We start from the raw sequence: 27,759 nt of genomic DNA on the forward strand, positions 1-27,759 counted from the left end.
CTGGTCTTCCATATTTAAAGAGGCTATTATTGCTTCTAATGACACGATTGAATGACAACCTTGCCTTCAAAGTAAAATGTTAGCTGTTCAAAGAGCTAATCACACTTCCTGGTTTATTTCAGGCTAACAATTATTACAGTTTAGTTGTATTTACATATGAAACAATTCACCATCTCGATTAAACCAATAGGGGACATTGTTTTGAGTTTCATCTATAGGGGCATCCTATCAGCCTCAAAGCAATTTTGATATCCATCTACAGTGTGTCAATTTGAAAGAATCAAAGGAACGGCTGGGTTGCATACTTGTTTCCCTTATATTTAACTTTTACAAAAAATGATTTTTCGGACAAGGGAAACAGACCATGTGCGACAAAGCATAAGTTGCAAATGCAAGTAAATGCTGACAAGGCATTTAATGAAAGCAATTTGCGAGAGCAAACGTTAGTGTTCGGCAACGTGGAGGAATTCGGCCACGGGACCAAAGAGCGCTACGACTCACAGGGGATGTTGTTCTATGAAGGCTTTTATAATCAACAATGGACATCAGTCTTCCCCACTATTGAACTCAGTTCCCAGAGTGTTGGTACCCATAGAGCTGGAAGGGCCTGGAATGGCATCTGTTTAATCCCGGGGCTCAGATTTTAGCTACTGCCCACAGCAGTGAAATCTCAACTGCAGTAAAACACCACAACAAACGCTCCCTTTCAGACTTATGTAGTTTGGTTAGGAAAAGGGAAATAATTGTGATCCTATATATCCTTCAAAAGATCAATAGTTATATCGATATGGGAGTCATACATGACAAATCTTGATAATGCAACCTAACAGGTGATGAACAGATGGGTTAGTATAATATTGGTATCAGATGATAATCATCTAGCTGTCACAGCTATTCTGCACGTTTGTATTAGTTGTTGTTGTTTTTTTAAACAAAGTAGTTATTACTAACCGTGTATTCCAGGCAATGAAAGGCATTTTAAATGCAACGAAGATGACAGTCATAATATTACATCGAAAACTGTATTGGAATGAAAACTGATATTTACCATCTAACTGTCTAGCCAGGTCCATTCCTGTGTCAGTAACTGGCACATCATGTGACAATGTGAATAAGTGTTAAGAACAGCGACCTATATAATTATTAATCTTAAGTATAATGGACTGTACCATGCAAGAGGTAAATGGTAAAATGCAATGTGACTATTGTCAAATGTTTACATTAGTAATTAATATCTAATTTGGTTATGTTTAGATGATATTGATAAGACCAGTGAGGTGTTCACGGACGAGGAGGAAATACAATCACACCTGTCCCGCTGTGACTGCCACCACATGGGAAGTTGGAAGAGCGATCGACGTAGTCTATCACAATTATGTTAACCAAAACCGAGCTGACAAAATATTGGTATCGATATTACAACGACGAGTCGAGAGAGAACTGCTTATTTGACAACACCAGCTATCGAAAATTCGAACTGTTTCGCAATTAAAACATTATGCGGATAACAGTCCCGTCGCAAAGTGAGCCGTAGAAAGACGGGGCTTGGTTTACGTGAAAAGCACGGTCATCGCAATACAACTACTAATCAAATGTCACAGTTCGTCGGTTGGTTCACAGGCACCTTCTATTTGCGGTGGGTGGAAAGCCAAATGAAAACCAAACTTAAGAGACGACAGCATCGAACGAGGCCGCCGTTGCTTCCACCCTAACTAGGCCGCGGTTCAAGCCTTAGCAGCATCAATAAAACATTTGAGGCGGTAAGCACGAACTAATATAACACTCCCTAGACAACTCACGGGAAAAGAATGTCCGCTTTGCTCAAATGTTGCCGTTTAATTAACGTGGTTTCCAGCGGCCTGGGAGTAGGTGGCTAGCACCTGTGAGCTAACGTTAGCTATCCAGTTCGCGCAGGAGGAGGAATGTAGCCTTGCGTTCTGCCAAGGCTTAGCTAACTACTTTAGCTTAGCTTCGTTTAGCTTAGCTACCTCTGAAACCTCGTCTTCGTCGCTGCCGGATCCCGGACCCGAGGAGAGGACAGCCGCGGCCGCTAGTTTGAAATCCAGTCTTTCTGCGGAAGGCCCGCCAGGTTCCCCGTACAAGCGTACTTTCTTCCCACTTACGCCAATCCCAATGCCCCCTAGCCCGACTCCTCCTGGTGTAGCTCCTACCCCCATCCCTGCCACTGGGGAGCGAGGAGTCACCGAGTCAATCTCGTCCTCGAAGCCGTCCGTCAGCATTGCCGTCCCGGCTACTGCATCCTGCATACTTATTTTCACGATACTTGAGTTAACGAGCTAGTTGTCGACTTAACTGGCCGTCCAGGCTCTTTGTTTTCGGCTATTTGCGTTGTTTTACTTCAGGGAATCCAGAAACTCTCCCGAAGCTACGGTTGAGGAGGTTCTCTTTACCCCAGCCATTAACTTTCTAACAACCTAACTCGATACGCACAGTTTCTGAGAAAGGCCGCCTTTGGTGAGAATTCCCGCAATCCCATTGGTCGGAGAGGAACAACATCTGCTTTTGATTCGCTATAACCTACGCTTGTCAAACTAGAAACCATCATGTTAAGTTAGGTTTACCGATATCACGAGGCTGAATAACGAACGTCAAAAAATGACATGGAAGGCCAACTTAACTGGTAGCTAGCTTTACCAGTTCATGTAAACTCTCGTCGGAACGTCACATACATGTTTTAAAGACAACAGTTGGACCTGTCTAAATTGTTATTATTCAGCTTATCTGATTGTGAATGTCAACCTAAATAAACAGTACAAATGGCCATACGTGCAACTTTAATGTTTTTGTGGAGATACATTCAAATTACTCGAGTAGAGAATTGTACTTAAAGAGACAAAACGAAGTCGTACAATCATTGTTCAATGTGCATTCAACTTTTTAAGATTACAATATACAATAGCTACATTTGAGTAGTCACGCATGGAAACATTTTAAACACCACTGTTTCATAGAAATAATTAATTTGAAATATATTTTTTGTAGTGGCCCGTGTGATACGAAACCATACCAAAGAGATTCATGTACTAATTATCTGGGAAGACAATTGGAGCCAATGTTCAACATTTTGGCGTTAATCCGTATCTGCCTTTTTTTCACCAATCCGACAGTCAATAAACGATCAATTTAAAACACGGGGTATTTTTTTTAGCTCTGAATTGGTAGTCTACAGTGGCATTTCAAAGTCCCAATGATCATCGTCACACACACATCTGGGTGTGGTGAAATTTGTCCTCTGCATTTAACCCATCCCCATGTGATTTTGATCCATCCCCACCATTGTCCAAATTATAAGTGTATGTAAATAAGATGCTTAGAGTTAGTTTTTTGCTACTTAAATGTATATGTTTACTTGCTTACTCAATGTCTGCAGGGCTGATGGGTTTTCTTCCCTCTTTTGAATTCTATCCATGTCCATTCTCTCATATGACCATTATGATGCAAGTTTTATTAGTAGACCGTATGTACTGTATTATATTTGGATATATGTTTGGATTGTATCAATGCTAAGAGTGCATTGTTGCCAAAATTTATTTTTGAATTTACTTAATTTGTGCTGTATGATGACTTTTCTGCATTACAGCATGTACAAATTTACCTGTTTTCATTGCCTGAGAAAAATGGAATGTTGTTAATATTCAGCATATTAATAAGGTTTATTTTTCCTGTTAAATGCAGTGCAGGCAACATACCGTTTTTATTTACTCGTGTGTATTATACAAATTGTTGAAGTCATTGCCTAATTTATTGTACTTGTATGTACCTATATCTTTAATATGAAAAAGATGTTTCCTCTGGATGGTTATATCTTGTTGTATTTTATCTTTAATCATATTTTCTTATTGTGTATAGGTTAAAAAACAATATTTAGCCAACTTCATAGTGTCATCTTGAACAGTTCACAGTTGAAGTTCACTCTAATTCATTTTAAACAAAGACTAAAATTAATTCAGTTGTTTTATTTTGCATTATTGTTATCTTTTTACAAATAAATCTTAAATCACAGTCAATTGTTTGTGTTTTATTTTGAACACAAATTGGCTATTGTAAAGTCACTGTTCTGCCTTTCATCAGAAATAAAAAAAAGGTTTTTCTTCAAAATTATCTGTATTGGGTTTGATAGAATTGTTCTGCTTCAAATGTATCGTAGTATTTGTTATTTGGTATTAATATTGGTGATTACTCAAGAGTTGAGTAATCATACTAGCATCAATGTAAAAATGGTATTGAATCTCTTTAATTAAAAAGCATTTAAACAAAGTTGTGTTGTTTCTATTTTGAACATTTTGACCTCATCTTTTTCCTTTTTACCGCAAATGAAAATCACTGCCAAATATCTGATATGGTCTCCTGAAGATCAGTATCGACCGTGAAAAAAACCTGATCGGTCTATCACTAGTTTAATATACAATCAACCTTTCTTTTTAAGCTTACAATATAGATTGACCAAAATCCATTATTATGTGGGAAATTATAATAAACTGTCGTTTTATTTTATTTCAAAAGATGCTATTAGGCAAAGTTATAGATGGTGATCAGAACCTTTGAAAAAAGATTTCATTTCAAATGTTTTGGTGACAGTTGGTCTGCATGGATCTATCTTCTAAATCAGTCGTTCTCGAATCTTTTACACAAAACCACTTACAAAATACTTATTGCTACAAAAGCCATCATGATGACCAATATTAAAGTGCAGTTCCATTTTAGATCTAACAGCACTATTTATGTGACCAGCACAAGTCTAGCATTAAGCACAGTCTAACTTTGCGCATTGGTGGGGTTTTCCTTTTTTTGGTATTGTTATCGATGGGCGCTTGTAGAAACGAGTGTTTGCGCTGTAGTGGGAGTGAACTCAGCTGACTTGATTCCCGACCAATTGAGGTAACTCGTCTCATTCCCTTTAAATTCCACACACGAGGTGTCCGGGCTACATGGCGAAGCATAACGGACTTGCTCGCTGGAGTAAATGCAGCCCATTCAATTAATTGATTTCTATAATTATGCATATGTTTCGATGTCATATGAATGAAGCTGATGACATCCACCACACTATCAGTGGAGTGAACGGTCTGTCTGATCAAATCCACCAAAATCATATAACACCACCTGCACCACAATTTAGACCTGGTTCCACCTTGCTTTGGGTCTATAGTCCACTTTCTGTCACTAAATTGCCAGGTCCGCCAGGGGCATGTAATGGAAAATGCCCTCAGTCTGCTGGAACACCGCCCAGCGCGGTTTGCCAAATTTCCAAACATGTTAAACGAGACTTGGAGACAAAAATGAAGACACACCAGTTTTTACACAGGGTGCTCGTGTGCCTGTCTACAAAAATATGGCCCAGTTTTGCGCTTTCACAGAACCTTGCACGCGTGTTTTACGAATGTGGCATGAAACAGGCGTACCAGATTATGTCCATGCAGCCACAAACATCCATCCGATCACTTTCTATATCATACCCCATTTGCTGTGTTCTAAAAGGGGAACAAACACTTGGAGCGTGTCCCAACTGACTTTGCACAAATGGACAGCTCACCAGGCTATCATAGGGTAGGCAACGAGCAATACTCCCATTCACAGTGTCAGTGATGGGAATGGAGCCCATGCTGTCTGCAAAGATGTCAGAGACGAGTAAACCACTGTAATATAATTAGTCTTCAAACACAAATACTTGTATTTTAATCCAAAATGTTTTAATTGTTCTTCAAGAATGAAAATGGGGTTGCGAATGAGAGACAATGGATAGAGAAACAAGTATTTACAAGAAGTGCCGCAAAGCATGCTGGCAGGTGTGTGGCCTCACCTCGACTAGAAATAATTGCAACAATAGACCGATATCCAATGCACAATATATATTTTATAGATCTGTGTAACTAAAGAGTTGTGAACTAAAATGTAAACAATGGAAATGGAGAAACCATATAGAACTGTAAGGGATCGGACAGTACAGCCAAGTGCGCAGCGACAGACTTTATTGTGGAAGTGGATGATGGGAATAGCTGGCGCTGGAGCGGCGATCTGTCTGGGGTAGACAAGCAGTTCTGTGGATTCAAATTGTAAAGTCAGTTTCTCAGGGACAGATGAGCGAAGCATCACGAGACAGACTGACACTCGGGTCTGCGCTGGCGGCGCTGATATAGCGCTGTCCATGAGCCCGTGGCAGGTGACGGCCTGGTGTGGTCCTGTCGCAGGTGGCGCCAGCACGTGACAAGAACTGGTGTTTCTTATGTTGCTAAGCCTTAAACCTTACCTTCAATTAAGTGTTCAGAATAAACAGATGTATGGACTGTGTATCTGGCCAGAGTCTAGATAGGTAGATAAATAGAGAGATATGCAAACAACACAAAGCAAAACAAGAATACTGAATTTCTCATCACATGAAATATCAATACAAGTCTGTTTAGGTAGACTCCACCTTGACCAAATGGTGAGAAATTACTATTGAGGCAAGAGAATAGATTTTTTATCTTCATTTTATTCGTATTATTGTTTTTAATGAGGGCAGGTTTATTCTCAGCCTGCCAAACAATTTAATTTCTCTTGCTAAACATTTTATCCATAGTTGCAAATACCTCAAGATGAGGTCAACAGTTGGAAGAATGATGTCAAGCTATACAAAAAAATCCTTGCATTACCTGACAAGCAAAAATACCCACAGACTATTTTCATTAATGGACCTTCTTGCTCTTTTGTAATGAGAGCCTGACAATATGTTTTTAATTATATATTATTTAACATAATTTTCTTTATGTATTATTTTTATTTTTGGTGTTGTATCAACCGTACACTTTTCTGTGACAATGATGTATGCCTGAACTGTTTGTATTAGGAATTTTTTAATTTAAAAAAAAAAGAAAAGAAAAAAAAAGCTCAGCCCGCCATCCTGTGCTTTGTTTACGTCATCCCTTTGGGCGTGGACGCACGTTCGGGCGCCTTTCAGGGTTGCCAAATTAGTTTTAAAGACGCAATAAAAGTTTTGATCATATTTTGTCCGATTTAGATATTGTTTCGTATTTTCTAACAGTTAAAGCAATCAAAGGATTTTCAATTATTTTAAAGGACTCTAATGCTAATTAACTTATCAATTGAGTCTCAAGCGTGCTTTCGTACTTCTTGAAGGAGGTTAGTTCAAACCCCTGGCAACCTTCCCTTCGGTTACTTTCGGCTACATCGCGCTCTCACGGAGGCCTTCGCATTCCCTTTCCGCAGCGTGTTCTCTCTGTGATTATTAAAGGTAAGTAATGCTCTCGCTGTTTTTTTTTAAAATACTTTATAGGCATATTTTAGATCCTGTTGTATGATTATAGCTACTAGCAGGGTTTTCAAACGTATTTACCCATTTAGTTAGCAACTGCTAACCTGGAAGCTAACGAGTTAGGCTTTAATGGCGCAGGCTGCGAGGGCCGCTTTTGTTCTTCAACCAGGGTGCGGTATTGTGCACGCGCGCTAATATGGAGAAAATCGGTCATTAACTATTCATGTGGTATCTTCAGTGTGTGAGGGCAATAGTTGTAATTTGCCATACTTAATATTGTAGGAATTGGCCATTTGCAATGAACGCACCCAAGTATTACGTTCTATGAGTAGCGCCAGTCATTCGGTGAAGCGTAACAACTTTTTATTGCGGCCGTATACAGATTTCTCTTGTGTGTGCATTATCCTTCTAAACGCAAAAGTCAATTGTTACAATCCAGTCCAAAACATTAGTATTACTAAAAGATACCGCGAACCACGTCTGTGCTTATTTCAATTAAACGCATGACTGTGCTAGTGTCTGAATGTGTACACTATTCCCTTATAACGTGCTCTATTAATTAGTTACGCAATTTTGTAGGGGTGTCCGAATGTCAATGGAGCATATATGTAGGACGCACAAAATTACCCTCATGCGCTTGGTAAAATAGTGACCATCGATATTTACTCAAAAGTTGAATATAGACCACAATGCATTGCGAGCAGGTAAACAACATGGCGCAAGTGGGACTATAAAAGCGGCATAGTTACATCCCACTGGTATAATTCACTCATTTTATTCAAGAGAAAATATCTACAACAAAGGAATTAATATTTTAAAAATGTATATATTTTTCATTCACAATAAATAGGTGAAGATATTAATGCGCCGCTTCATCATGACACGTATGGCGTTCACCTAATAGACGACGAGGAGAAAACTACTGAGCTGTTAGTCCGAATTGATAAATACGACTACTTTCTAGTGCCACATCGAGTGTTGGACTGTGTAGTGAACGAGAGGCCAGGGGGAGGGGGTGATATTCGGACACAGCCTTGGTCTGCCCTTTTGCGATGTCTCATATAGAACCCCTATTAAAAATTCAATGTTTACTGTGAAGTTTCATATGTGAGACTGATTACAATGTTTTGTTGAAAGGCTTGTGACCAGATATGGCTGATGAAGGGTACGTTGTACGAATCAGGGGTCTCCCTTGGTCCTGTTCGGTGGATGAAGTGCAGCGATTTTTCTCAGGTGGGCCTCTTTGATTACTTTAAGTGGTGGTGGGGGATGAAATAAATAGTTGGTTCCAATGTATCTTACGTTTCAATTTTAGATTGTAAAATTCTTGGCAATGGTGGCGGCATCCACTTCACTTCCACAAGGGAGGGTCGTCCCAGTGGAGAGGCATTTGTCGAGCTGGAAGCAGAAGAAGACCTCAAGCACGCCTTGAAGAAGGACAGAGAAACTATGGGGCACAGATATGTAGAGGGTGAGCGTAATTACAGAGAAACTACTCTTATTCATTGCCAGAATGCCTTCCATGCACTCATGTAAATATTCAATATAGAAAGAGAATTAAAAACAAAAAATGTTTTTTACCCCTCTCACATGCTTTGAATACATTGAAATGTATTTAAAACTATTAAAAACCTCTAGTTGCATTGTGGTTTACCTTTTCATTTAACCTTTAATGGGGATTGCAGTCCAATGTAAATTGTCTTTTGTTCTAACAGTGTTTAAATCAAACAATGTGGAGATGGATTGGGTCATGAAGCACACTGGTCCAAACTGTCCAGAGACAGCCGGCGATGGGCTTGTACGATTACGAGGTCTCCCCTTTGGCTGCAGCAAAGAGGAGATAGTCCAGTTTTTCTCAGGTAAGAAGTTTTCTTCATCTGCGACTGTGATTTGATCTGCCCTCCAGTCGTCTTTTATTGTTTCCATTCTCTCGTAGACATTGAACAATTCATGTCCATTTTACGATAACCCCTCTGACACTGAGGAAGAGTTATAATAATCTTTTTCGTTATTCCAGTATTGAGATACATCTCTTACAGTGATAGACATTCAAGAGAAGCTCGGGATAATTTACAGCTTTGCTTTGTTCAAGGGCAGGAATGTGCTATGCAAATGAGATGTGTCTGTATTTATTATTTTTTCCGTATCCCCTTTTCATTACTCACCATTTTGTTTGCTGCCATTCTCACCTAACAGCTCTTGTTTGTCAGTTCTGAAGCTGCATCAATAAAGTAATCGATTTGCAATTGCTAAATTAAATCTGCCATTTTTATCATTGATTGATCGTTTTGCGTATTTTTACTTACCTCATATTTCAAATTCGCAAATGTGAATACTTTCTGGATTCTTTGCACTTCTGTGACAATAGATTGAATATTTTTAATTTCTGGACAAGAAACATGTAAGCGTTGGCATTTTTGCCAATGTTTCTTCACAAACGGCTAATTGATTAATCGAGAAAATAATCGACATCTTAATTTGTGATGAAAATAATTGACAGTTGCAGCCTTAGTCATTTTATTTCAGTAAGGAAAAGGAAAGCAGTGTAGTCCAAAAAGAGCAAAGTCAACACCTGCTCTGTCCTGCTTTACCATACATGCATCATTGACGAGTCAAGCTATACAAAAAGTCATCTGCGGTGTTGGACCAGTTTAAAGTTAGTTTTGTTACTTTGACCTTATTAATCGAAGCATGCCGGCACACCCCCGGTGAAATATGGCAGGGTGGAGCACGGAACATATTTCAAAAGTTTCTTTCATTCATTTGGCTGAAAAAAAATTAAATGGACATGGCAATGTAAGCAACACTCAATGTTAATTTGAATGTCAACTGCCAGATTGTCTCTTCATCTACAGACCTGATACTAGCCGAATGTGCCCCTGTCCATCCCTCTACCCATTCGTCTATCATTTCTTACGCTTGTAATCTGTTCCAAATTGACAGTGGCCGCGCCGGTTAACAACTTAACCGGTATGTGTGACGATGTTTAGAGTGTTCCACAAGTTTTCTCTCTCGCTCTCTCGCTCTCTCGCTCTCTCTCTCTCTCTCTCTCTCTCTCTCTCTCTCTAGAGACATTTCTTTGTGTGATTGGGCATGTGATTTAATGTGTTCCCCGCTGGGGTTATCTGTCCTTGGGTTGAAGGGTTGGAAATCGTGCCAAATGGGATAACTTTGCCGGTGGACATCCAGGGGAGGAGTACGGGGGAGGCCTTCGTGCAGTTTGCTTCACAAGATATAGCTGAAAAGGCTCTAAAGAAACACAAGGAAAGAATAGGGCACAGGTGGGGATGGTTGGTTGGTTGGCTGGAAACATTGCTGCTTTTCTTATGGTGTGCACCCTCAACATAAACTCACTTGACATGTTGACTTTGTTCCACAAACATATTAACAACCTACATGACAGAATGCAACACATTGTTCCTTGGAAACATGTTTGTAAAAGTAAAATTGACAAATTCTGGCAACAAATAGTATGTCAGTAGTCGACTGATGTGTAGCGGTTTGTATTGGTAAGGATAATCCCCGGATGCCAACTTTGCAAGGACACGGAGCTCACCTTCACAGGTAACGCTGCCCCACTAATAACAGGACAGTGGCCGCCACGGCAACAACACGGGGCTTCTGATTTTGAGTTCTAAGTAAATCCAGGTAACCATAAGAAAAGTCAAATTTGGCAAGCTTCTTTGTTTGCAGTTAAACTCCATTTCAATTAACATGGCCTAAGCAACATACCGTCTTACTGTGATGGGCTACACCAAGACAGAATCTGCTTAAGCAAACCCCGCCGCTAAACCTTTCCCCGTTCCCTCACTGTGCCATCCTATGCACACTAGGTACATTGAGATCTTCAAGAGTAGCCGCGCCGAGGTGCGAACTCATTATGAACCCCAGCGGAAGCCCATGAGCATGCAGAGACCGGGGCCGTACGATCGGCCTTCTGGTACACGTGGCTACAACATGATGAACCGGGGTGGCTCCTACGACCGCATGCGCCGCGGAGGCTACGGAGGAGGTGTGTCGAGCGGACGAAGAAGTGAAATCCGATTTGGTGATCAATTGTTGCGACATTCTCTCCATTTATTGCCAGCATGGCACACGTGGTAATGCGATGGAAACTAATGCCTCCTAAATTGTCTTCATGTCGATGGCCTAGGTGTTTCTGACAGCCGATACAACGACGGCGGTGGCTCGTCCTTCCAGAGCACAACGGGCCACTGCGTCCATATGAGGGGGCTTCCTTACAGAGCCACAGAATCGGACATCTACATTGTAAGGCCGAGTTGACCCCGCAAGGCCAAATTAGATTACTGCAAACGCTTTGGGCACTATTTTTGGAGACCGTAAGGTGTTAAAGCCCCTTTGCTGTGCTTTGTGGCAGTTCTTCTCCCCATTGAATCCGGTGCGCGTTCACATTGAGGTCGGCCCCGACGGCAGGGTGACCGGGGAGGCTGATGTTGAATTTGCAACACACGAGGACGCTGTGGCTGCCATGTCCAAAGACAAAGCCAACATGCGTGAGTTTGGCAGAAGTGACACTGGCTCACAAAGCGTAGGAAACCTTCCTTGATGGTGGTGGTCTTTTTGTGTCCCTCAGAGCATCGCTATGTGGAGCTGTTCTTAAACTCAACAGCAGGTGGCAGTAACGGCACATATGGCAGCCAGATGATGGGCGGTAAGTATGGCTTGCAGCAGTCCAACTTGTTTTGTTGCAAGCACAACAGAATGTCTATATTCACCCGTTGTTTTCCCTCACAGGGAGTCAATCATCATATAGTGGTGGCCAGCTGAGCTCCGGCTATTCAGGTGGCTACAGCAGCCAAGGGAACATGGGCGGCTACAGTGATTATAGTGAGTGCCTTAGCATTTGTCCTCAACCCCAAAGACCTTTTTTAGTGTAGATTACCATGGAACGTTGGGGTCCTATATTGTATATTTTCTCTCTCTTGTTAGGTAACCAGGGTGGAATGGGAAGCAGTTACTATGGTGGTGGTGGAGGAGGCGGCAGTAGCAGAAGTTCCATGAATGGACTCAGTGGGGGTTGGGGCATGTAGGATTATTTTTCTTTTTTTTTCTTTTTTACCGTTGTTGTACTATTTAGTTTTTTGTACGTGTGTGTGTTACTTCGCCATTTTGCTGCAATTAAATGTCTCACCCATAAATAAACAAAAGGTCAAGGTGCGGTTGTGAACGTATTGCATTTGTGGGCTTTGTAAAAAATTTTTTACACTGCATGGTCCAGAGAATAGGAAAGTCTAGCATTGTCTGCTATCACAGTTGTGACCTGTTCGTTCCTCTGTCTTAAGGGGGCTCCATTTTCAATACTGCATTTGGTCTGTTATTTCCTCAGACACGCAAATGCAAGCCATCTTGTATTGCTGATGTTCTACCACATTTTATAAGAGTGCACGAACAAACGTAATGATTTAGACCTTGTTTCAGCTTTCTCAACAACACTTTTGTTTAATTTACAGTGCTACAATGTAAATCAAAATTCAAATTGACAATTGCAGCATACTTGAGGTGACCAATTGCAAGGCACTTTTTCTTGACGCGAACCATCGGGGAGCAAGTCAATCTGGAATCAGTTGACATGACCTGTCTTCTGCCTGTAATGCTATTTGTATTTTCTGTAAGCAAAGTGAATAAACTAGTTGGACTGTCATGAAAACATTGCAAATTTTATTCATTCTTTATCAAGTTAAAAATGTGTAGTTCTCCAGATTATAGAAAACAGCTCTTGTGTACACAATCCACCACAAAGTTAATACATTCTAAAATATATTTCATTTTTATCTTTCTATACACTATTTGCAAAGATGCAAGAGGACCGACGTAAACTTAGCTACTGCAGTGCATTGCAATGTGAATAATAAAATGAGACAATTCTGAAAAAGGAAAAAAAAAACAAAAACTTTGTGGAACCTCAGCATACCTACATAATAGAAAAGCTGACAGTAAAAGAGTTCATTCAGTCCTGGCTAACTTGACAGTTAACCCCGGCCCCCAGAAAAGTATAATTTAACAGTAATGCATCACATTTGTAAATGTGTAATTTACAAAAAAACCTAGAAATTTCCTCACATGTATCCTCCATTGATGTTATATTTTGTTACATTTGAAAAGACCAAGTCCTCACTTCCAAAATAAAGCATTTACCTAGCAAATTAGTATTTGCATGGATGTTCCTGAATTTCAGGTAGCAAGTTCAGTTCTACCCCAAATTGACATTTATGAACAAACGTGGTGAAACCGTGTCTGTGCGGCATGAGAGCCAAATTGTGGCGGATCAGTATTGTGTCAAGAAGATTTGGATGAATTCCTCTGCAGCAACAAGGAGTGACACATGTCACAAACCCGCACGGGACGAGGATACGAAGGTAAGGCCAGCTCATTACTGGAACAAGTGCTGCAGTAAATATCGCCGCAATTCCTGCAGTGGTGCTAACAACCAAACCGGGCGGGTGTGAGACAGCCACATTGGAACGCATGTCTTCGATCTGAATGAATAGAAAAGGAGAAATTACCTTTCTTCGTGAGATGGAGAACTCTTTTTGGCATTGCTTGCATTGCGTGGCCTCGTCATCTTTTAACCAGGCGTGGCCCTGCAAGGGACAAACGGTATTTAACAGTGTTTCAAATATATAATTAAGAATAAGATTTCCCATTTTACCTTCAGGGCTTTGTTAACTTCCTTAAAATCCTCCATCTTGAGTTTAGACCTTGATGGGAAAAAAAAAACATGACATGAAGTGTCACTGGCAACTAAAACAAAATTGGTCAACTTGATTGTGCACTGACTGGCTGAGATGCAGCCCCATCTCTTGCAAAGCCTGCTCTTGTTGCTCACACATCTGCTGCAGCTGCTGCTTCTCCTCTTTCAGATCCTGCAGCTCCTTTCAATAAATAAGTAGACCATTCATCTACCAGAAATGAACAGTTTCATTGAAATAATGTGAGCTCTACTCCTTCAAATGAATCCCGGAATTACTGACAGCGTGCAGGCCTTGGAGTTGTTGCAGTTGCGTGCGAAGCTCAGCACTGTTGTCCTGCTCCCTCTGGAGGCTTTTCTGAAAGTCTTGTCGCTGTTCCCGTTCAACCACAAGGTCCTTCTCCAAGCCCAGCCTGACCACACAGAAGACAAAGAAATTTGAATGTCCAAATTGTCCACTTTGAAACATTGTGAATTCATACAAGGCCTGACAAAATGGACAACGATGAAAGTTTAATATCATTTAGTTTTTCTCTTCTTGAAGCACAAACTTGCAGTTGTGCCCCTATTTTATTATAAATGCACAAAGGTTTTTACGGTTAATGGAAACAAATGAAATAGATCAAACGGCATGGCTCAATGACACAGTAGGTCGTCTCCCAATCAGAAAGTTGTGGGTTTGAGCCGCAACTGCTTTTGCATTCAACAAATTGCTCTTTGTATGTAACAAACTAAAACTAATATAAAACTATAAAAAAACAGCATTTTCCAAAAAACAAAAACTAGCAAAGCTTCGACGACTAACAACGAATTTGAAAAACCAAAGTCAAAACAAAATAACTGTTATGACAAATCCCAAAGTATTATAACTTCCACACCGCACAATGACAAAGTGTGTACCTGAGCGCGTCCAGGTCACTCAGTTGTTTTTCAAGAGCGCTCACTTTTGCCTCCAGCTCAACCCTCAAGTCTTTATCTGATTGGTTGCTCTTCTCTCGATCCCTTTCGGAATTCTGAAGCCTAAAAAGCATGTTGATTCATTAGCATCATCAATGTGATCAACGCTCAAAACGTACCTCAGCTCCAGCTCTGTCATGGCTTTTGCCATGTTGTCCATCTTCCGCTCCAGCTGTTCAGCCTCTGCCTGTTTTTTGGCCGCCTCTCGTTCAAAATCCTGCAGAGCCCCAAAGTTGGTTAAAATTCTTCTTGTGTTTAAGTCTAACCACAAGCTCGTACTTGTGCTTTGTTGAACATTTGAAGGTTCAGAGTTTTGACTTGGTCCAGCTGGAGCCGTAAGGCGGCCAGTGAGTCTTGTTTCTCGTGTGAGTCTTTCTCCAGGAGCTTCATGGCCATCTCCATCTCCTGCTTCAGCCCCAACTGCAGCTCCAGCTCTCGCTCCAACTCCTAAACATTGCCAACAGGTCAGATTGCAGACGCCGCAAATTCAATAGAAAACTGACCACCAGATGTTAAGGTGCATGATGATTGCTTAATTGCCCCTTCTTTGGGTGAATGGCCTCGACATGTTCATACACTAAATAGCAACTAGTTCCGAGCGATTGATGATGCATACGTGACCTGGTGAATGCGCTTTTCTTCCTTGTACTGCTTCCACACAACATTATACATTTCATCCAGGCCTTGCCGGGTTTGTCTGTACGTCTCCAGCTCCACCTGGCTATCCTGAAGTACTGCCTGGAAAAGCAAAACAAAAAACACTAGATGCTAGTTTATTTTTTTTCACCCATTTGGAGTCATGTCAAACTGAAGCATTTGCATTCAGACCTCTTCCTTTTTCTGACTGGCCAGCAAGATAAGCTCGTTGTCTTGTCTCAGCTGTTCCTGTTCTTCACGCAGAGCGTTGATTCTGTCTGTCGCAGCAGCCAGCTGAATGAGAGACAGACGATCAGAAACAGTCATTGTGGATTATTTGTTGTGCATTTTTTATTTACCCAAATATTTAAAAAAAAAAAAAAAAAAAAAAAAGGAAACTGAAGACTCCCTGAAATGCATTTGATTCATTCTGAAATAACAATCAACCCCTTCCCATTGACAACTGATTGAACTTCTGACCTCTTCTACAAGTTTGCTGTTGGTTTTCTCCAGGGAGTCCATCTTGGCCTGAAGATCTGTAACGGTGCCACTGAGGTGACGATTCAATTCTTCAATGTAATGCTTCTGATCCAAGATGGCGGTCATTTTGGCGTTACTGAAAAGACATAAATGAGACAGAAACGGTGAGAAGATGAAAAACCTTTTAGAAATGTCATTTTAGACTAGAGGGGCACCAATTTTGTTGAAAAAGAGGTGATCTTTCACAACACACTTGTGTGCAGTGGCACAGTGGTCACCAGTCACAGACCTTGATTTGTGAGCAGATACTCACTCTTTCGGGGTCTCAGTGCTTGTAGAGTCTTTCAGGTAGAGGGAGAAGTCAATGACTCCCACCTAAATAAGAGAAAAGCACCATTGTGTGTCCTGCTGTAAACAATACAAAGGGATACGTTCGCTCACTCACTTGAGAATCCAGATCTTCTCCTTTAATGCAGAGGTTTGCATCGAGTACATTGAGGCCCACAAGCAGCCCCCCCATCACCGCTCCTTCCTCCTCCATCATCAGGGCCCCAGGGTCATAAAACTCACTAGGACACAAATGTGATAATAAGATGGGAACATGGCAACATATTAGACAAGACTGAATGAAACTCTTACTAACCTGAGGAGATCTTTGCAGTCCAACAAAGCTTTTATATAGTCAGCCATTGTCTTTTGCATGAGCGCTAAATGCAGCCACGCCCTTCCTTTCCCCAAACCAGTCCTTAAAGACAAAACAGACACATTTTAGTTGAGAAACAAATCATTTTTGATACTCCCTGGCCACATTTGGGTCAAGGGTTACGAGAGCCTATCCCAGATGACTAAGACAGGGGTCACCAACCTTTCTTAAACCGAGAGCTACTTCCTGGGTACTGATTAAGGCAAAGGGCTACCAGTTTTACACACACTTCTGAAATAGCCAATTTGCTCAATTTAGCTTTCACTATGTGTTATTATTGTCGTTTCCAGTTCACATGTAAGTGTGATTTTAACAAGAATAGCAAAAATACAGTCAAACCTCTGTTTTCGACCACAATCCGTTCCAGAAGGCGGTTCGAGAAGCGAATCGGTCAAATTCCAAATCTATTTTTACCATTACAAATAATGGAATTTTTTAAAATCCGTTTCAAGACAAAAAAAACCCCGCCTTTTTTAAGCATATTTTCATTTGCGCATATTTTCTTATCTATTTTTCCCATTACACATAATGTAAAACATCTTAGTCCGTTCCAAGACTAAAAAAAAAAAAAAAAAAAAAAACCCACGCATTTTTGCATTATTGTCCAGTCGCTCAACTGCAGGGCACCGCCGAACGCGCAACTGCACAGCGCTGGTCGCATTATTGTCGCATTATTGTGACATCAGTGCGCAGGGAGCTTAATTTGGTCCGATCGCGCAACCGCAGAGCGCCGGGCACTCACAGTCGCATTGCTTTAAGAGCGTCTTTGTGTTTTAGGATGGCTTTACTGCTACCACTTGCTTTCTTTGGAGGCATGATAGGGGGTTAATACAATCCTCAAAGTAACGAAAATACAATAACAACGGAGTCCGTCGGCATCCGGCCGCACGGTCGGGTTTTCTCGGGTCCTCCCGGCTCATCTCGCGAGGTTCGACCTCCGAATTTTGTTCGACAACCGAAGCAAATAAAATCTCGAATTTTTTGTTCGAATTCCGATTTGTTCGAGAACCGGGACGTTTGAATACCGAGGTTTGACTGTAAAATAAATAGATGCAGCTCACTGACAAGTGCCGCTATTTGAGCTAATTTTAGAACAGTCCTGCAGGCGACTCATGCGGTCCTCACGGGCGACCTGGTGCCCGCGGGCTCCGTGTTGGTGACCCCTGCTTTAAGACGATGCTTTTTTTTTTTTTTTTTTTTTTAATTACCTACACTTTATTCAAAAACAGGACTTTATTTTTACACTGACAGACATTGATTATGATCAGTTGCTGTTTTGGCCCGTGAGATGTTAGAGAACATGAAGCCCTAAATTGAAACCCTAACACGAGTTTAAAGCCCTAATTTGAAACCCTGCACATTTTCTAGTTAAAATGAATAAATTAAGATTATTTGATGGGATGTCATTTCAATTAGCAAAGTCAGGCCAAAAAAATGTGCCGTATGCTTTTGCCTACCACCATCTAAGAACTTTGGATTCTTGGTCTAATTTAAACCCTAACCCTAGTTTTAAACCCTAGTTTGAAGCCCTAACCCTAGTCTGAAACCCTATTTTGAAACCCTAACCCTAGTTCGAAACACTGACCCTATTTAAAATTACAGTTACACCAGCAAATAATTGGTCAAAGCATACTTGATGCCGGGCATGTCTCTGGCACTTGTGGCTATGTTGGCAGATTCTGGACACAACCGCTCTGTCAGTTCCAGGGGTCCCCAAATGGATTTGTTCTGACTGATGAAGGACTTCTTGGCTGGGGAAAAAATAAACTGAACTGACATACAGTTACTGCTATTACAGTTCACTTTTTCGAAGCGTTACCTTTTAGCCCATGTTTGAGGCAGTGCTCCAAGACTAAGAAAAACTGCTGCAAGGGCAGGTACTCAGAGTCCAGCGTCCTGCCCAAACTTAGTGAGGATTGGATTAAAACTTTGATGCTGAGCTTCAACATGCTGAGAAGATTGGCTCTTTCTATTGCCATCGGGTCTTTGGGAGCAAGCACTGATTTTTTTTTTTTTTAACAGAAAGCACAAACATTTTAAAAACATTAATCAGACTTCTGTAGAACGTTTTACTATGAGCGTCGCTTTACATTGAAAGCAGTTAAAAGATGTATTGATATCTTGATAAATAAATAAATACTTGTGATGACATAACGGCGTACTAGTACACGGATCTTAAAGATATCGAACAAAAGCTCAAACGGCTTTCCGTGCAAAACACGCCAATAAGACGTCTGAGAAAGACATTCAAAACAAAGAAAGCCTGCATGACGACGGAGGCATAACATCTAGATTTCCCCTCTGGATGTCATGTGTCTGACATCTGACAGCTATGGAAAACTCCAAAGAAAAGTGTCGGTCTAAGCCGAGGGTATCGCTATTCTATCCTGCATACCTGGAAGCTTCTTTCCAGTGTAGGTTGAATCAGTTTCGGGCTCTTTTTGTGCCGCGGTGTTCTCAGTAGAGTTCCTCCGGGCAGAAGCGTGGCTCACCCCACTACTAAGTGTCTCGGTGGCCTTGCGAGCCAGCGACAAAAGAGGAGCCGACCAGCTGCTCTCCGACGGCGACCTCTCAGCCGGGCCGAGAGCGTTGTTGTAGCAGGCATTGTCGTCGACCTCCGTATTTGAAAGTTTGGCGACCTCTTGCTCTTGTTGCATGTCACCATCTTCTGCATTTGTATTTAACTCTCCCAACTCGTCGGCCATGTTTGCCCCCCTCCTTTCTTGCATAATAATCACGTGTCAAGTCACACAGTGACCATCTTGGTGGTCATTAAAGCGAGCCTAAAACTTCACTACCACCATCTATTGGCTGGAGTGCAAACTGCAGCGACGGAAATCCACAATTCGTCTGCCCTTTGACATGTGAAGCAAATTTATTGTCAACAGTGACAAAATTACTCACACTCTTGACCTAAAGGCAAAAACACCTGCATTAAAAAAAATTGTACCGATTAACAAAGCAAGGAGTAGAACGTAGAGATCTGTTTTCAAATAGTGTAAAATAAAAAAAGTCTTCAGAAAAATATAAATTCAAAGTACCGACATGAAAAATAAAAAACAAATATTTGTACTTTGTTACTTTTCCCACTGTATGAATAATTGTCAATTTTGCACATGAAGCCCTTTGAGACTTGTCTTGACTTGTGTATATAAATAAACTTGACTTGACTTAAAAACCTATGCCTGTCTTGAAATGTTACTTTGAAACCCTCAACCTTGCATGACACCCTAATACTTTCCTTCACGCTGTAGAAACTCAAATTCCTTCTTGATACTGCTATAACTAGGAGTTAATGTCATATGAAACAAGTATATGTATAACTTGTCACGTCTCGTCCCCAACTGCTCCACTATGTGTCTGTTGTCTTGGTTTCTGTCTGTGTGCTCGCCCCTCCCCTCCTGTGTGCCCATGATCAGTGTGATTATTCCCACCTGCCTCTCGTTACCTGTCGTGTATATAAGTCCTGTCTGCCCCTCACTCCCTGTCGGATCATTGGTTGTGGTTGTTCGGTGTTGGATTTACGTTGTGTGTTCCTGTCATGAGGTCTTTTTGGTTCCTGTTGTCTTGCTGTCGTCATGTCCTAATGTCTGGTTTCATGTCCCGGTCAGTCATTCATGTTATTGTGGTTACGTCGTGTCAGTTTGCATTTTTTGAGTTCACCAATAAACCCTGGTCCAAGCTGCACTTGGTCATCCTGCTCCATGCTCCACCCGACCGTGACATAACTGCTTTTAAGACCACCCTGTATTTGACCAGGATTTGCGGTCCGCTGTTGCAAAAAAGGTTGAAATCATGATTTTGCAACTGCTGTTGAGTAGATCAAAATTTGTCTTACACAGAAATTGAGATGCCCTGATGGAAGCCTGTGCACCTAGTTGTTTGTTTCTGATGTGTGTAACTTAAGACACAGCGGTGGTCGTATTTTGCAGCAAGGGTTGTGCCTTCCTTCAATGTATTGTCCAGTGAGAGGCGTTCTCGTTTAATTTTTAAATTTCTCATATTTATTAACAGTGATGTTAGCATGTGCCAAATGATTTCTGCATTTGTGTAGCCAACGCTACAGAATTTTTCTTCACCACATTAAGCATGCTGTCATGTGGTCTTGCAGGCATCTTTATAGGATGGCCACGTCTTTGGAAAGTTGGAACAGAGTTGAACATTCTTCATTTATCTTAGTGTGGACTGATGAACCCTGAGACTCTAAGAAATAATTTGTAAGCTTTTCCAGCTTCTTGCATGTTCCAATTCTTCTGAGAGCTGTTTCGTGTGAAACATGGTTCACATATGGAAATGATTCTTCAGAAGTTTATTTATTTATTTTGGGGTTTTTGCTTGGTAGCATCTTAAGTCAACATTTAACGTTGGCTGATTCTGAACCCTGATTTGCTCTTTGAGAAGGCTTTAGTCGTGCGCTTTGTAGTTCTATTAACTACCACAAGATGATGCGCGCGAGCAAAACGTTTTTGCACGCCCATACACTGCTGCCTTATTTTCCTGTTTCCTCAGTGAACGATCAATTACGTACATCTGTAAAAAATAGAACGCATTTACTAGCTTTTCACTCTGTTTACGGAATAATCTGTGAATCCTCATAGCCACAGTGCTCTCTAAAACAGTTAAACCAATATATAGTGCTTTACTTGATGCTTTTTTGAAATCGTTTTGTAATGTAAAAACTTAAGTGTTTGTGAGTCGCAAATATGTACATGTACACATTTTTACTGTGTTTTTTTTTATATTTACTTATTTTCAATACTCCACTGAATAATGTTTCTAGCATCATTAGTGTAATAAATGCAATAAAACTGTGTGTGCGTGTGCGCGCGCGCGAGTGTGGGCGCGGCCAAGATCGCGTGCCCCTTAAATACGCCGGAGCCTCTCTTCTGATACTCTTTCGCTCCGCGTTACGCACAAACTACCCTCGTGCGAACTACCATCAAGAGGTCAAACCCTGGCGGAATAAACTGACGCAAATCCATCAGGGGGCAAAAAAAAAAGTTCATTTATTTATTTTCAAATTTGTTTCCCCACTACTTCTACAAGTGTTGCCATCATGAGGATTTGGAGTGTTGTACTTTTACTGCTTCACGCACTGGGTAAGCTTATATGTTGAATAACTTCCATTATTATTCGTATTTATAATGCCTCTCTCTAAGTGACAGTATATTACATTGAGGTGGTTGTAAAACCCTGCAACCCTTATAAAGTGACTTGTAAACCTGCTAACTTTTTTTTTCCGCCAACCATTTTCTTGATGCCAGGACTATCCAAAAGCTAATAAGGGCGTCTCGCTATTTCAGCGCGTGCTTTTATGTAACTGGATCCATTTATTTTTAACTCATTCTTGTCTGACATTCGCTGTCTGCTCACAACTCTTGAATGTGAAAGCTTGTGAGTGTGGCCTTTCATGAATGTATTGTGTTTTAAGTCCAAACTTCCTCAGGAATAAGTCAATGAATGCCAGTAGGTCTATGGTGCCTGTAATACACACACAAAGCGCAAAGTCCAACCCCCCATTCAAAGCCTTGGGAGCATGTTTCAACTTGTCCATATTGGTCCGCCCACCTTGGCACACTCCTCACTTCACCCCAATGAAAGCAATCCCGGTCTATGCGCTTCCTAACTCTTCCGGGTGTTTTCTTTGTGTCCAGTGGCATCCAGACTGGCTTGCGGCGCGGCGGTGAACCGTTATGACAGCAACAGGCAGCGGCACACGACTGTCATCAACTTCCACGACACTAGCAAAGACAAAAGGCCGGAGGAGGAAAGCAGAGGAGGCGCAACGGTCGCGACACGGGAGGATGAGGATGAGGAGTATGATGATGAATACTACGACGATGGGGATGAATATGAGGACAGCACGTCCGGGGATGATGAAGTGGAAATGCCAAGAGGTGAGGACTTGAGTCATCACAAATCCTAACACCTCTAGCAGATGTGTTGACAATGTGTGTCTTTTATTTAGTTGCAATGTCAAGCAAGCCCCGAAACCCATCTGCCATCGTGGAGGCAGAAAATACAGAAGGACAGAGAAGACGAGGGAAGGGAAGAAAGAAGGGCAAAGGGAAAGGAAAGAAAAGGAATCCTTGCCTGAAGAAATATAAAGATTATTGCATCCACGGCACCTGTCAGTACCTGAGGGACATTCGACAGCCCTCCTGTGTGTGAGTACCAAATCCACTTTTAGATCCTCTCCTTACTTTAGTGCAGTGGTTCTTAACCATTTTGGAGGTACCGAACCCCATCCGGTTCACATGTGCATTCACCGAACCCCTCTTGGGGGGAGGGGGTGCTACCGGTGTATTCGGCCATCCGCGGACGGGGGGTGGGGGGCTGCTAGCGGTGTATTCGGCCATCCACGGACAGGAGATGGGGGGGTGCTACCGGTGTATTTGGCCATCCGCGGACGAGTGGTGGGGGGTGCTACCGGTGTATTCGGCCATCCGCGGACGAGGGGTGGGGGGGTGCTACCGTTGTATTCGGCCATCCGCGGACAGGGGTGGGGGGGTGCTACCGTTGTATTCGGCCATCCGCGGACAGGGGGCGTGGCGGGCCGGGTCAATGACATACCAGCTCTGCCGAGCTCCTGAAGTCGACTCACCGAACCCCTGGGGTTTGATCAAACCCAGGTTCAGAACCACTGCTCTAGTGTTATAAGATTCCAGGAATTTTCACAATTGGAAACTTTCTATTGGAATTAATAAGAATTTATGGGAATAAATAATAAACAATAAAAAAATTTGAAGGTTGGACATTGTCATTGTTGTTTTTTTTTTTCTTTTTTTTTTTTTGGAGTCGCGAGTCAAAATTTGACTGGGCAAGGAGAGTTTCTATCTTGCTTCTTAGATGTTTGCTTATGACAAAACAAAATGTTTATATTTTATGTTTGAATATGATACATTTCCATGAAACTACTCTCAAGTCCCAGTTAATTTTTCAATTAAGCGGGCCAAAAGCTAAACTTCCTAGCACCTAACTGGAAAATGTCCTTTGCTTCATAACCCCAATAATGTAGGAACCTTTCCGTCCATGTGCAGGTGCCACCCGAGCTATTCAGGGGAAAGGTGTGAATTGGTGACCCTGCCCGTTGAAAGACCTCAGGAGGGCTACAACCGCACCACGGCTCTGGCCGTAGTGGCCGTGGTGCTCTCGTCCATTTGCCTCACCATCATTGGCCTTCTACTCATGCTCAGGTGCGCCCAACGCCACGTGAACACACGCAGTTCCACATACATGCATACACTCCAGCTGTACAGGGAATTGCAAAGGATGATTTGTTTAACAAGTAGGCATAATTAGCCCCGTTTTCTGATTGATTCCAGGTTTCACAAGCGGGGAGCATATGATGTAGAAAATGAGGAGAAGGTCAAGTTAGGGTTAGCATCCAACCACTGAAGAGACAAAGGGTGAGTACATACAATCTCAATTCAATAGTATGTTTAGGGCATTTAGTGGTCTTCTATTAAAAATCATCCACAGAGGAAGACTAATTTGACTAAATATGAAAAGTACCTGACGCAAGTATTCAAACCGTTACAATTATATACCGTTATAGTATAGCTGACTTTTGGGTCAGTTACTGCAGTTATATTCAATTGACAAAAAGCCTTTTGGGCTCTGGAATCCAAGAAGGAGCCTGATGGGTTCATTCGGCTAGAGCAGGAACGGGCATCTTAAATGATGGAAGGGGTCACAATTTTTCAAAATAGCAAATAGCGAGAAATTGCGTATAATGATACGCCATGTGTTTCGCGGGCCTCTATTTGCCCATAAAGGGTTGGGAAACCTCTGGTGCGTGGGCTATACACTGTACAGACTGAGAAGGAATTTGGCCTGGTCCATAATTTAAATCTAAAACCAAATGGCGCTTTGGAAGAACTCTACTAAAACGTTCCAAATGATTTAACCAACAAATGCAAGAAGTATATGTTTGTTGACGCCAAAAAGTTTCCCCACCCCGGTCTATTTTTCCCCAAGATACATAAATAGACAAGATAGTGTAGCAAAGCGCAGGGCTAATATCTCACACTGACACACGTTTCCTTCCACGTTTTTGTATAAATTGCAACGCTTATCTCATTGTTGTCTTTTCTCCTCTCGTGTTAGGCAAAGAAGCGGCGATACTACCTCAAAATAGAAAAAGAATTGAACCACGGAAGGAGGTCCTGGTGAAAAGCAAAGGAACACAGACGGATGAAGAAGGGAAACGGGGGCGTCCGCTGCACCCATAGCTGGATGTTCACGTAAAAAAGATACAAATGGACAGCTCAGCGTATCCCCGTAGGCCCCAGGAGAAGAAGACAGCCACATCTGAAGGTGGAATATCGGAAGGGTCGGGGGATGGACTGGAATGGAAGTGTGGCAAGCACTAGACAAGAAGTAGAAGAAGTGAAAGGAACATTTGCTGCTTCCTGATTGTGTGAAAAGAAGTTTCAGACTGAACTGAATCTGATTCAACATCAACAAAGAGCTCAATCTGGAATCATTGAAAAAGAAAAAAGCAAAGAAAAAAATACGCAACATTTTATATTTTCCCGCGCAAGCGCATTGTTTTTTTTCTGTACAGTAAACAGTATATTTATACTTTTTAATTTATTTATTTAAGCTAACTGTATTTATGTAAGTTTTAACCTCTTTCAACAGTTTAAAGTGGATTTTACAGTTGTTTTATATTCCTTATTGGATTTTATTTATTTAAGAAAAAGTAAAATGCTTGCAAGTCCTGGACACAAAAAGTGTTACAAAAAATATAACACATTCTGATTTCATTTTGGCACTGAGCATGATCAGTAGCACTGTGATGGTTTTTTTTTTTGTTTAAAAAAAATGTTTTTTACTGCTTAGTGTTATTTTTAACTGTCATTTTCACTGAAAACAATCTTAGCGGCATCCCACTCAACATGGGACAGTTGAGGGTTGATTGGTGATAAAATCCCTGAGTTGTCTGCGTCTGAGGATTGAGTGCCAAAATGGTGATGAAACTTTCAAAAGGGAGTCCAACATTACATTAGGGGCCTGGCGCCAAAGAACTGTTGAAACAATTTTGATATCAATCCCATGTTATTATCCACGTCTTACCATCATTTAAAGAGAAATTCTTACAATAACGAGCAATAAAATGTGAATTCAAGTGTTCGGCGCTTTCAAAAACTGCAGTTCTGAAGTGATTTTTTTAAAAAAAAGTGATTTAATTAAATAAACGATCCAAATTCTTAACGCCTGTGTGCTGCATCTTCATTTACTCAGGAGTCTACAAACTGGAACAATGACGACATTGTGTTTCAGTCATCAGTTAAGTAAGGTCAAGGGTTTTTTTTAGCTCTTGGTTTCACCTCCGGACTCTGCTAACACACATTGTAATATTTTAAAATGTCTAGTCAGGCTCATGATGAATTACGCCAACCTGTTCTGTTGGCTCAGGCTTGAGTTGTATTAATAGTAAACACAATATTTTCATTTCTGATCTGAAGCACCTGCATCCTGCAGTCTCCTGAGGCAAGCACACATGTTGAGTATAAGGTTTATGGAGTTTATGTAGCCTTTAAATTTGACTTTTACAGTCTGGGAACAGGCTGGTCACTTCATCATTCGGCCATTTCATCAAAAAGAACAAACAAAATGATAATTAACCGCCTATTACCTATTTTCTGACCCTATTGACTAAAGCCTGCAGGAAATGATTATGAAACAAATATTTTTAGCTTTAGGTGACTTACTTCATTTTCTTTTAAATTAACTCATTCACTGCCAATGACGACTTTTGACATCAAACATTGGTTTTAACTGGGCTGGTACTAATGAGTGAATGTATCTCAATTTTCAATGAGTAGCCTATATTTGAAATGCAGATTGCCGACATCATCAAAATCATCATGACTGATCAATGAGACACCTTACAGCCATGTGAACATTTTCAACAGATGTTCAATGTGGTGGACACAGCAATCTACAGCGGCACACTCACAGAGTTACATATATGGCCAACCCAACAGATGTCATGTTCAAAGACACGTCACCAGCGAGAACATCTGAGACCTCGGCCGCCCCTGGATGCCACTGGGGTTCACAGAAACCACATGCAGTAAATAGTCGCAGGATGCAACAATGCTGTCATGTATGTGCCACACGCGGTTTTAATGAGGTTTGAGGACACCCGAAAGACCCAGCTGGGCTCAAAGGCAAGCTGAAAGTGACTCACCCCTTGAAGTCACCTCCTACACGGAAGTTGTTACACAGCCTGTGTATGTGAGTGTGTGTGTCGGCTTTCTTTGCTGGTGAGGGTTAACCCAACTTTTATATCTAAAAAGCCGCAGTACTTCCTTAGAAAAACGCAGGGAAGATGTATGTTCAAGCCCTTCATTTCCTTACTCATTATTCTGTCACATTTAAAATAAAATGGTGCCTCAGCATATTCAAATGCTTTGACAGTGAATCTCCATTTATCACAGGGAATACATTTCAGAACCGAGATACGTGAAAGTCTGTAAAGGATTGTATAAATAAAAATGACTTTTATATCCTTTGAGCACATTTTAATGTTTTAAAACATACGTTTAAAGTGTTCCTTTGCACTTATTCTGGCTGTTTGCAAAAAAATGGCAACCACCTCAACAAAACTTAAGAAAATGAAAAGGAGACTCTCTCTTGGCTAATTGCCCAATAATGAGGCAAGCGTGCTTGCTTCAAGATGTATTTTTTACTCCTAGTTGAGGTACATAAAGCAAAAGAGTTAAAAATTACATACAGTACCTAAACACCAGTACATTCAACCACACTCAAATGTTCTTTTCCAGAAGTCCACTAACTAGCTTAATGCTAGCGTATAATACAAAATGGCATAGATGAGCAAAACAAAATTAGCATCGCTGTTATAGTAATTATTATACTTGTGCCCCCTGTTGTCTACACACTATTCTAATGAATACGGATTTGTTAAAATGACCTACTGTCAATACCTTAACCTTGGATAACAAAGAAATGGATGAGTAACAAACAAAT

The 27,759-nt window shown here is 41.3% G+C and overlaps 4 protein-coding genes across 13 annotated transcripts in view; 2 read left to right on the top strand and 2 right to left on the bottom strand.

The window, feature by feature from the left end:
* ankhd1 (ankyrin repeat and KH domain containing 1) overlaps positions 1-2,442 on the bottom strand; it is a 28,683-nt gene extending 26,241 nt beyond the window's left edge. For 5 of the 6 annotated variants that reach the window (XM_049732881.1, XM_049732874.1, XM_049732854.2 and 2 more), the window contains exon 1: positions 1,989-2,442. In XM_049732881.1, the coding sequence (XP_049588838.1) occupies positions 1,989-2,267 (279 nt within the window). In that variant the 5' untranslated portion in view covers positions 2,268-2,442. The remainder of the gene's footprint in view (positions 1-1,988) is intronic. The other variant, XM_049732891.1, reaches the window with a different exon arrangement.
* Positions 2,443-7,024: 4,582 nt separating this feature from the next.
* Positions 7,025-12,941, top strand: hnrnph1 (heterogeneous nuclear ribonucleoprotein H1). 2 transcript variants are annotated; one of them, XM_049733266.2, is made up of 11 exons: positions 7,025-7,252; positions 8,411-8,506; positions 8,589-8,744; positions 8,989-9,132; positions 10,416-10,554; positions 11,107-11,285; positions 11,427-11,542; positions 11,652-11,787; positions 11,868-11,945; positions 12,029-12,121; positions 12,224-12,941. In XM_049733266.2, exons 2-11 carry the CDS (start codon positions 8,425-8,427, stop codon positions 12,322-12,324), a joined length of 1,224 nt encoding a protein of 407 aa, XP_049589223.1. In that variant the 5' UTR covers positions 7,025-7,252; positions 8,411-8,424; the 3' UTR covers positions 12,325-12,941. The 2 variants fall into 2 exon arrangements, with proteins under 2 accessions (XP_049589223.1, XP_049589213.1); XM_049733256.2 differs by having other exon boundaries at positions 7,033-7,252; positions 11,107-11,321.
* Positions 12,703-19,726, bottom strand: rufy1 (RUN and FYVE domain containing 1). 3 transcript variants are annotated; one of them, XM_049733162.2, is made up of 17 exons: positions 19,154-19,716; positions 18,578-18,757; positions 18,392-18,509; positions 16,699-16,800; positions 16,501-16,624; positions 16,369-16,430; positions 16,056-16,191; positions 15,768-15,869; positions 15,561-15,677; positions 15,219-15,386; positions 15,059-15,156; positions 14,883-15,002; positions 14,266-14,395; positions 14,072-14,166; positions 13,944-13,992; positions 13,798-13,875; positions 12,703-12,900 (listed from the first exon to the last, which is right to left on the bottom strand). In XM_049733162.2, the coding sequence occupies exons 1-17, from the start codon at positions 19,485-19,487 to the stop codon at positions 12,844-12,846; spliced, it is 2,070 nt and encodes a 689-aa protein (XP_049589119.1). In that variant the 5' UTR covers positions 19,488-19,716; the 3' UTR covers positions 12,703-12,843. The 3 variants fall into 3 exon arrangements, with proteins under 3 accessions (XP_049589119.1, XP_049589109.1, XP_049589101.1); XM_049733152.2 differs by lacking the exon at positions 12,703-12,900 and adding an exon at positions 12,931-13,714 and having other exon boundaries at positions 14,072-14,157; positions 19,154-19,726; XM_049733144.2 differs by lacking the exon at positions 12,703-12,900 and adding an exon at positions 12,931-13,714 and having other exon boundaries at positions 19,154-19,675.
* Positions 19,727-21,638: 1,912 nt separating this feature from the next.
* Positions 21,639-25,977, top strand: hbegfa (heparin-binding EGF-like growth factor a). 2 transcript variants are annotated; one of them, XM_049733425.2, is made up of 6 exons: positions 21,639-21,857; positions 22,413-22,655; positions 22,727-22,925; positions 23,799-23,954; positions 24,084-24,167; positions 24,868-25,977. In XM_049733425.2, the coding sequence occupies exons 1-5, from the start codon at positions 21,815-21,817 to the stop codon at positions 24,154-24,156; spliced, it is 714 nt and encodes a 237-aa protein (XP_049589382.1). In that variant the 5' UTR covers positions 21,639-21,814; the 3' UTR covers positions 24,157-24,167; positions 24,868-25,977. The 2 variants fall into 2 exon arrangements, with proteins under 2 accessions (XP_049589382.1, XP_049589389.1); XM_049733432.2 differs by lacking the exon at positions 24,084-24,167.
* Positions 25,978-27,759: the final 1,782 nt, after the last annotated feature.

The sequence above is a fragment of the Syngnathus scovelli genome, chromosome 1 (assembly GCF_024217435.2).
Source record: "Syngnathus scovelli strain Florida chromosome 1, RoL_Ssco_1.2, whole genome shotgun sequence".
Lineage (NCBI taxonomy): Eukaryota > Metazoa > Chordata > Actinopteri > Syngnathiformes > Syngnathidae > Syngnathus > Syngnathus scovelli.

Coding starts and splice junctions, on each gene's coding strand:
- hnrnph1 (XM_049733256.2), top strand. CDS start 8,425: ATGGCTGATGAAGGGTACGTTGTACGAATCAGGGGTCTCCCTTGGTCC. Junction 11,543..11,651: donor CAGAATCGGACATCTACATT/GTAAGGCCGAGT, acceptor GCTTTGTGGCAG/TTCTTCTCCCCATTGAATCC. Junction 11,788..11,867: donor CAAAGACAAAGCCAACATGC/GTGAGTTTGGCA, acceptor TGTGTCCCTCAG/AGCATCGCTATGTGGAGCTG.
- hbegfa (XM_049733425.2), top strand. CDS start 21,815: ATGAGGATTTGGAGTGTTGTACTTTTACTGCTTCACGCACTGG. Junction 21,858..22,412: donor TTTACTGCTTCACGCACTGG/GTAAGCTTATAT, acceptor CTTTGTGTCCAG/TGGCATCCAGACTGGCTTGC. Junction 23,955..24,083: donor GGCCTTCTACTCATGCTCAG/GTGCGCCCAACG, acceptor GATTGATTCCAG/GTTTCACAAGCGGGGAGCAT.
- rufy1 (XM_049733144.2), bottom strand. CDS start 19,487: ATGCAAGAAAGGAGGGGGGCAAACATGGCCGACGAGTTGGGAGAGTTA. Junction 14,396..14,882: donor AGTGACCTGGACGCGCTCAG/GTACACACTTTG, acceptor CTGTGTGGTCAG/GCTGGGCTTGGAGAAGGACC. Junction 14,167..14,265: donor AACTCCAAGGCCTGCACGCT/GTCAGTAATTCC, acceptor ATTTATTGAAAG/GAGCTGCAGGATCTGAAAGA.